This window comes from Nicotiana tomentosiformis, chromosome 6, assembly GCF_000390325.3.
Source record: "Nicotiana tomentosiformis chromosome 6, ASM39032v3, whole genome shotgun sequence".
NCBI lineage: Eukaryota > Viridiplantae > Streptophyta > Magnoliopsida > Solanales > Solanaceae > Nicotiana > Nicotiana tomentosiformis.
Genome location: NC_090817.1, coordinates 142,672,837 through 142,682,215, shown reverse-complemented (window position 1 = coordinate 142,682,215; position 9,379 = coordinate 142,672,837). Strand labels below are relative to the sequence as shown.

The window sequence follows — 9,379 nt, the reverse complement described above, 5'->3', positions numbered from 1 at the left end:
TCTTTCTGGGGAACGGGCTTGGAAGTCTTTGCCATTTTTTTTATCTGGAAAAGAAGGTTTGAAAGTATGAAGGAGAATGGGGAGATAAAGGGTGAGAACTTGCTAAGAATATCAAGCACACTCGCTTAAGTGAAGGGTAAAAGAAAGGTTTCAATCTCAAGAACGAAGGTAAGAATATTGAAGGATGAAGGAAGATAGTGATATCTTGAAGGATTGAAGGTAGAAGCTTGGTCAAAAGTAAAATATGAACGAAAGAATGGGTATTTATAGGGGCTTCGCGCCGTTTCGCATCCAGGAGCGGCATGCCGACGGCTGACACACGTTGGGGGTCATTATGACGCGACTGACGGGACGTTTCGGTTTCTTTGTCGTTTTGTGTCACTGCGTGTTGGAAAAGAAATCGAAGAACTCATGTCGTTCCTCGTCGTTTCCGTAAAACTTACTCTCCGAGAAACGAAGGGATTATCTGTATACGGATGAAACCAGACCCATGAGACGGCCCGGTTTCCGATGAAATAAATCGAGTAAGGGACATGATGACAAGGAGCCGGAATCGAGGTAAGGGACTCATCGAGACAGATTCCGTGGGCACGACGCCCACCCTCGAGAATATTGGGGTCGTGACCCCGGTATCGGTCCAACTATTAAAAGACTTCAGAGAGCATTATCGGGCAACCGAACATGATTAATAGGAGGTCGTGATATCTGTGACTGACCGGATATCGCGACCTGGATCTCGGCTCATACCGGCGAAAATTCGATAATTAATTAAACGGAAGATTTTTTACCTTTTATGGAATTGTACCTAGAGTAGGATTCCCCTACTATATAAAGGGGGTCTGATTATTCATTAACGACATTATAACACGCATACCAAGGCAGTATACTATTATTCTATTATTCAAAGCTCATACGTTTGTTGGTCAGTGTTTCATTATTATAAGCCCGGGATCGAAGACGGATACCTCATTGAGGTTGCCCTCGAGTCCAGAATCATCCCCCTTATTTTTAAGCGGTTTGATAATTTATTACATCTCTTATCTGTTTATTCTAGTAATCTTTACCGTTTGTATTGAATAAATCCATGTATCTTTAAAACCATTTACAAATTTAATTTTTATTCGTTTTTAGGGTAAACAAATACATTGTAGAATTATTTGGTTATATTATTTGACGAGATGGATTATTCTTGACCATTTTGTCACTTTACTAGTGTGAAATAGTCCCTTTGATTTATATCTTTATTTCCTCTTTAGTCAACTAAGGTTGTTTTTGTTGCTTCTTTTCGTGAATCACTCTTTACAGCCTTTTAATCCACCTTTTGTTTCAGTGTTGATCCATTAGCCAGGCAAAAAATCAAGTAGTGGAGTTATTGAACCATTCTTACAGTATAGGTAACCAGGTTAGTCTTCCTATTATGATCAAAAGAATGAAAAAGAGAAGCCTCTACGGGGAAAGGCAGGGCAAGTATAAAGATGTTTCCAATAAGACAGTAAATTCACTCAGTTTAGACGTTGATGATTAGTCTGAATCGAAGTTTTACGTTTTTATATATGGATTTAAGTTATAAATACCCAATCAGTGTAGCATGTTCTTTTCTTGGGAACATAGACGGGAAATATTTTCTTCAAGCATTACCAAATGAATGTTGGTTACCTCCAAAATTTGGTTCAATTAGCTAACTGAGACTTTAATTGATAATTAATAAAACGACAGAGTAAAACGGTCTTACAAAAGAATAAAGATGCAAAGCTGAAAAAGGCAGAGGGTACACCATAAATAAAGACACGAGTGAGAGATTTCTCATTTTTCTCATACATTAACTTGACCTTTTACCGTGTCGAATTTAAGAAAATATTTTTTTTAGATCTCTTATGTATAAATGAAAGATTTCTTAGTGTAAAAATAAATCTTCCATGTGAAAAAAAGAGGTAGGGTCCCAAAAAATCAATTGACCCCATTAATATATGCTTGTAATGCCAATTTCCCACACAGTACCTCATGATTTTTTAAATTACAAAAGCCAACACTAGTATAGTACTAAAGGGTAGTACCGATGCACGAAAAATTTCGCGTTTACACAAGGTTTAGGGAAGGATCATATCATACTTGGCTAATTCCATGGCTCAAACCGTAATCTATAAATCACATAAAAACGACGTTACCGTTGATCCAAGACTACCCTTAAACACTACATAGTACTAGGACATAAAATACTTCCAAGAAGAAACATACGTCTAGCAATATAGAGAAGAAAAGAGAAGATTCTATGTTATTTTTTGGGCCACCTTTTACTGGTTTAAACCCAACAAAAGACTCCACACATAACTATAAATATAGACAAACTACTAGTTCTATATTTCTGGATTTTCTCTTCTTTTGCTTGCACCATGTTCAACAAGCACAAGCAGGCCGCAGACAGCTCGAGATGATTGCCCGGACGCCCTTCTGAAAAGAATTTAAATAAATCAAAGGAAAAAGTTTAGCACAAGGATAAGGTTACATATTTGTAATCTAGATAAAGGAGTTTCCAAAAAATCTTTTTTCTGTATAAATGAAATTATCTTGTTAATTAAACTTTAACATTTAGTGTAATAAAAATCTTTAACATAAACCCAAAAAAGTGATAAACTTTACTAGTAGCATTTTCGTTAGAACTCATCAACCACTCTTCTCTTTGCTTTTTCTCTGTCAAAAAGATAACCATTTTAAGCACTGTCACTTCAGAACTATTCATCAGATGGTTTGACACCACAAAAGAATGGCGATCACTTTCAGTTTTTGGCCCACAAAATGTCTCTTCATTTCTGGCAACCTGAATATATGATTATATACGTAAAAATCTACTAAAATCTCAACGACAAGAATGGATTGTTCTAGTGATGAGCACCCTCCAATTCCAACTAAGAGGTTGTGAGTTCGAGTTACCCCAAGAGCAAGGTGGAGAATTCTTGGAGGGAGGGAGCCGAGGATCTATCGGAAACAACCTCTTTACCCCAGGAGTAGAGGTAAGATCTGCGTACACCCTATCCTCTCCGGACTTCACTAGTAGGATTATACTGGATTGTTGTTGTTGTTGTACTAAAATATCAACAAGTACTACATTTGAGTCTTGATCGCCGCTAGTAGTGCTTGTGATAAGGATAGACGCAAGAACGGATTAACAATAAAAGTTACGAGTTCACAGAAGTCAGTAAGTCACAGGTTCGACAGAACACACTTAGCTTATTAGTAGTTATAAGGACCTACCCTTGTAGGCTTAGCATAGAGCAACTCAGGGGAAATCTTGTAGAGATCTTCATCAATAGGATTTTTGGGCACACTTTTAGCAGTTGGAGGAGATATAGGAATAGGGCTTGGTGCTTCTTTCTCAAAATCACACACCACCCATGCATCTTTTCTTGCTTCTTTGTAACTTGCCTTTTTCTGCCCATCATAATTTTACAGTTAACTTTTGCACTTCATATACTATAAACAAAGGATATATCCGGAGAATATCACATCCAATAGTAACCTAAGCTTGTTGAACTAATTTAATTCTTGAATGGAATGGATATAACAAGTGGCGTATCCACGAATTTCACACAAAAGAGTTGTCAAAATTCAAAAAAGTAACCACATATAAAGAAAAGGGATTTCAATATACTTATCTACCTACACATTATAATTTTCTAACAAAAGGGTATCAATCTCTTGGACAAAGATGGCTATGCCATTGGCTACAGGGAGGTACCCAGCCTTACGATACCGGATTAATTTGAACCCAGTACTATTGACGCAGAGTATAATTATGTGCAAAAATTTATTAAAACTACAACAAATGAATGAAGTAGTAGATATGAATACGTAACTAAAAAATATAACAAGTTGAATGCTAAAACTTAGAGATTGAACCCATAGAATTTAAATTTTGGATCCGCTTTTGATCGACTATAACATAGAAATAAGCTAAGAAGCTAATGCTCATAAGTGTGGCGGAGCCACCTTTGTTCAAGGGTTAATAAATACTTTTTTTTGTCGAAAAATTACGCTGTATAGTTAGTAAAATTACCTTACGACGAGGAACAACAATCATGGTAGGTGTAACAATATCATTCTGGTAAAGATCACCAGTGACATACAAATCAGAGTCTTGAGAATAGCTGTAGTGAAACAAACTAGCTTGCCTAGCTGATTCAAAACACTCTGTAAAAGGAATTGGAATTTCATTATTGTTACAATCCCAGCTACCAAATGCTGGAACAAGGCTTCTCTTAAAGTAATAGTTGTTCTCCTGTTTTGAACCCAAAAAAAAAAAAAAAAAAAAAAAGACAAAATCAAAATCAAGAAAATTGAAAATCCCATGTCTGAAAAGACAAAAACAAGAAATTCAATGCTTACATCCATTTTGGTGTTATAGCAAAGAAACCAGTAAAATCTTGGAGATTGATCACTCTTTAAACTCTTGAGAGTTCAAACTTACCTTCTTTTTTTGTACTTATTTTAGTAGTAAATGGATTTTATGAAAGTAGAGGACTCGGAGGATGTTTTATAGGGCCTGAAATGGGATTCTTTTACATAGTGATTTGTTTTTTTTTTACATAGTGATCTTTTGTTGGTGGAGGGTTTTTAAAGGTAAAAAGAAGAGAAAACAGGACTGAGAATGAAAATTCAAAGAGAGTACTCCTTCTGTGGCGAACCTATAGTCAAATTTCCTAATTTTAAATTCGGATATAGAATTTTTACGTTATTTTTTCAAAACAACTTTTATGCATTTGTAAACTACATAGTAAGTATTATAAGTCATAATAATTAATAATTTAAAATATTTAAAATATATATATAAATTTTGCGATAAAAAAATATTTAACTCTCGAAATTGGAACTCAATCTTATAAATTAAGACGAAGGGAGTACTATTTATGTTATAGTACAGTAGAAAAAAGCTGAGAAACAAAGAAGGGACCAAAGCCCAGATATGAAAAATGTGAATAGCAGACAAGAGGGACAGAGAGAGGTAAGGCAGAAAATTCAGCTTTACTCTTTTTGCTTTAAGGAATGGGAGAATTTATTTACTTTTCTCTCCAATTTGTTTGGTCTTTACTGAGACAGAGTATATCCCGATGGATCATTAGTATAATACAGTACGACGTTGTTGCTTTCTGAAAATTAAATGTAAAACATGAATTTAAGGAAAGTATCAAAAGTTTGAAAATATACTTTTTAACCCCACACGCGTCACAATGAAAAGCTTTGTGCTTTGTGCATATTCATTATCCATTCTTTAACTTTTCGAGTCGTTTACGTTCTATTTATAATAATAAATTAAAATTATTTTAAAATATTATTTTTTATAGTTAACTTTTATATTTTATAGCAAAATAAGTATTTATATTATATATTACTATTGATACATGAAATACGTTATTTATATTTTTCCTCTCTCTTTTTCAAGTAACACAAAATTCTCTTTCAGATTTTTTTTCTTTCTCTCTCTTCCTTCTCTCTCTTCGAGCAACTCAAACCCTAGTATTGATGGCCCGTGAGAAAGAAGAATCTCTCTCTTCGAGCAACTCAAGATACGCACCTTAGTATTAATGGTCGGCGAAACATTAGAATAGAGTAGAAGGAAGCCAGGAAACAGAAAAGAGAGAATTTTTCGAACGAAATGGAGCAATGTAATGAACTCTTATCATAAATTTATTGTATGGATCCGACCGACTTTCTTTTCTTCTTGGCCGGAAAATGCCCTCTCCGACGAACTTTCTTCTCTTCTTTGCTATTTAGTCACATAAAATGATACAAATACATTGTATTCTGTACAAATTCACTCAAACACATTATATTTTTATATAAATATATTTTTTGTGCATGTATTTATGTATTTCGAAGATCTGTATTTTTTTAATACAGCTGAATACACTTGTATTCATACATACTGTAATGCATGAATACATAATATAAATATTGAAATACACTGAATACAAATATTAAAATAGAACAAAATATAAACATTGAATACATTTAATTTTAAAATACAATAAAATACAGTAAAATATACTGAATACAAATAGAAATACAATGAATACAACCAATTAAATATACTGAATACAACAGTAATAACATGTATTAGGAATAACTAAAATATTGTTAATACAAATACATTTGAATATACTGAATATAAAATAGCGAATTCAGTAAATACAAACATTGAATCTAATGAATACAACAGTAAAAAAAATTGAACACACTAAATACAAAAGTTAAATACAACAGTTATATACAACTAAAATATCATTCTAATTAATTGTGTTGATAATGAGACATGTTAAAATTGATTCTGTTGAGTTATATTAGAAGTGTATCACGCTAATTGATATTATTTCCCTTATTAGACTGCTAGACATACCTATTTTTAAGGTGATTGCCATTACTGTATTCATGAATACATGGCGCGAATACATGTGAATACATGAGCGTACATCTGGACTGCCCTGATTTTAGGCATTTTTTGTTGCTGCTCATAAATACAGCAGCGCGAATACAACGAATACACTACCGTATCAACTGAATAGTAACTATATGAAGTAATTATGTATATGGTAGCTATAGGAAGTTAATAGCCACTAAACAATAGTGGTTTCTGAAAATTCCTCTAGAATCTATTAGGGAAAATAGCAGGGGTCGTTTTGTAGGGCGTATAAGAATAATATTAAATAAGATGCATTAGTAATACTTAGATTAATAATGCTAGAATTAGTTATATTATGATTATTTCTTATTGACTGTTTGGTTTGGTGTGTTATAAATAGCATGTACTACATAATTTTTTTAAGAATTATTTATTCACAAAAATACCCTCCACGTGGTTATCCATGTATTATTTGAAAGGACGGTTATGTCTTTATACATATTTTTTCATGTATTAAAAATCATGAATTGTTAATGCCATAGTTTGCTATGTAAGAATAATACTGAGTAGGATGTACAACTAATATAAGTATTAGTCATACATAAGTTAAAAGATTATTCCCTCCGATCCACTTTAATTGATTTTATGACTTTTTTGTGGTTAATAATATTTGATTTTTCAAGGGGAAAAGGCCGAATATACCCCTCTACTTTCGGATATTGTCTACATTTAACCTTAGTTATACTATCCGATCAAACTTACCCCTACTGTTATACTATCCGGCCAAATTCACCCATACCATTAGCAAACTCTTAAAAATTACCCCTTGATTTCTTAAGTAATCCAAAATCTTTCAATTTTCTTTTATTTAAATCACTTATTCTTGTTGCTCTACTATATTCAAAAATTATTATTGATGTGAATGCTAAAGGTACTAGACTATACAAATTATTCATGGATATTTTTAATTACCAATGCACCCACTTCTCTTCTTGTGATAATGGGTTTGGAATTGGTTTAAAATTTTATTTATTTTTCAACCATATACGCACCGTCGAATTCAATGGGTTTATTAATTGTGTATTATATGCAGCTGGTCATCATGTATGTACATGTATATTCGAATATATTTTGTTATTATCTATTAGTATAAAGTTCGATCGACTAACTTAAAAGTGCATAATGCGTAGATATTTGATTAAAGCAAAGTTAAATCCGACAATGTAAAGTCTCCAAAGAACTTAACTTCTATCACTAATACTTGCAAAGTCTCCATATCTTTGGTACAACGAATTCATTATAGTTGGAATTATGTAAATACTTTTGGAATTTAGACAAACTATCTAATTTAGATTCTTCAATTTACTTTATTTTGTTTACTAACAGTTGTATTATTTTGATATTTCTTTTTCTTATTTTTTTTTCAATTAAGAAAGCGAGTAAATGCTAATTATTTCGAAAATAATGGATCAAGAAGAAGAATAAGTGACTTAATTAAAATAATTTGGGAGATTTTGGGTCACCTTACGGACTGAGGAGTAATTTTTAAAAGTTTGTTGATGGTAGGGGTGAATTTGGCCGGATAGTATAACGTTAGGGATAAATTTGGCCGGATAGTATAATAGAGGATAAATGTAGACAATATCCAAAAGTAGAGGGGTATATTTGGCCCTTTTCCCTTTTTTCAAATATCAAGAAGGAACTAACTTCTTTTTTTCCAAAGTTTCCATTGGAGTAAAGAGTATAGGAGTGTTTGTTATAATTTCAATGAACAAATTAAGGTTAATATTGTCAATTTTATTCTTAATTAATGTTAAAAGATGAATTCATTAATATGTGAAAATAGCCAAAAAAATTAAATAAAGTGGACCGGAGGAAGTACCAAACAATAGATTAATAATACAAAACTAATATATTTATTATTTTCCTTACTTAAAGGATTTTTCTTCTTCTAAAATCTTGAATTATGGGAAAAAATATTTTGATCCGAAAAAAAAAATACTTTGGCAAAAAATTAGTACGCCCAAACAGGCTAGAAGGACTGTAAATTGGATATGGTAAGGTTTGAACTTTGAATTGTTGCAACGGCGCGGAGGAGCAGTTACCGCAAAGTCTATTCGGTGAAGGCAACGAGTTAAAGCTGTAAAAGAGGAATTGGCAGGTCAGAGAGTTGTCACACTTTCTGCAGTCATATTTTACAGTCCCTAAGCGGAGACTTTAAATGGACAAAAATATCTTAGGATTGGAAATTTGAGCAACTCAGAATGTAAAATTTAGGAAAGTTTTTCGTTTACTAAAGTTAATTGTTGTCTCATCAAATGATAATTCAGCAATTGATGGATTGATTTCTTTCCTTGATATAAACTTCTTTCGCTATTTTCAAAGTTATCAGAGAGCATTCGATTTCCTAATATATTGGAGTGCACCATTGTATATCTACCCTATGGTTGGAATTTAAGACATTTCACCAACTAAATAATTTTCTTTTATTGTGGGAGCTAGTTAAATTAATCTTAACATATTTTTATTCTGTTAGTACGTAGAAAACGAGAAAATAATCTCCTATGTTCACTTATACTTGAAATAAAAAAAGTAATTTTGCAAAAATTATCTTGTGCGTTATTTTCAAATTTATTATGTGTAAAAATAAAGATTACTTGATGTTTGTTAATCTCGAGTATTTCATTCTCACGGAGTATTACCAAGTACAAACCTCTCTTTTTAAGAGCACCCATTTCTAAATGTATTTTTTTCCGGGGCGAAGTTAGAGTATTATGTACGAGTTCAAATGAATTTGATTATGTTGCTTTATTGAGACTAATTATACACTTTGTGCACACGTGTATTTATCTTTTCCTTGCTAGTGAGTTAGCTTAGCTTTGTTAGTTTGTTAATATGGTTATTAGTTAGAGGACATCTGTTGCCAGTTGTCATGTGTGTGAGTCACGTGTACTGTTAAGGGGTTTGGACATTTTGTACAGTTGGAAT

At 32.5% G+C, this 9,379-nt stretch overlaps 1 protein-coding gene across 1 annotated transcript; it reads right to left on the bottom strand.

Annotated features, from left to right (window-relative positions):
* Positions 1 to 1,983: 1,983 nt before the first annotated feature.
* Positions 1,984 to 4,789, bottom strand: LOC104085450 (uncharacterized). The gene is made up of 4 exons (XM_009589482.4): positions 4,381 to 4,789; positions 4,052 to 4,273; positions 3,250 to 3,426; positions 1,984 to 2,448 (listed from the first exon to the last, which is right to left on the bottom strand). Exons 1-4 carry the CDS (start codon positions 4,384 to 4,386, stop codon positions 2,395 to 2,397), a joined length of 459 nt encoding a protein of 152 aa, XP_009587777.2. The 5' UTR covers positions 4,387 to 4,789; the 3' UTR covers positions 1,984 to 2,394.
* Positions 4,790 to 9,379: the final 4,590 nt, after the last annotated feature.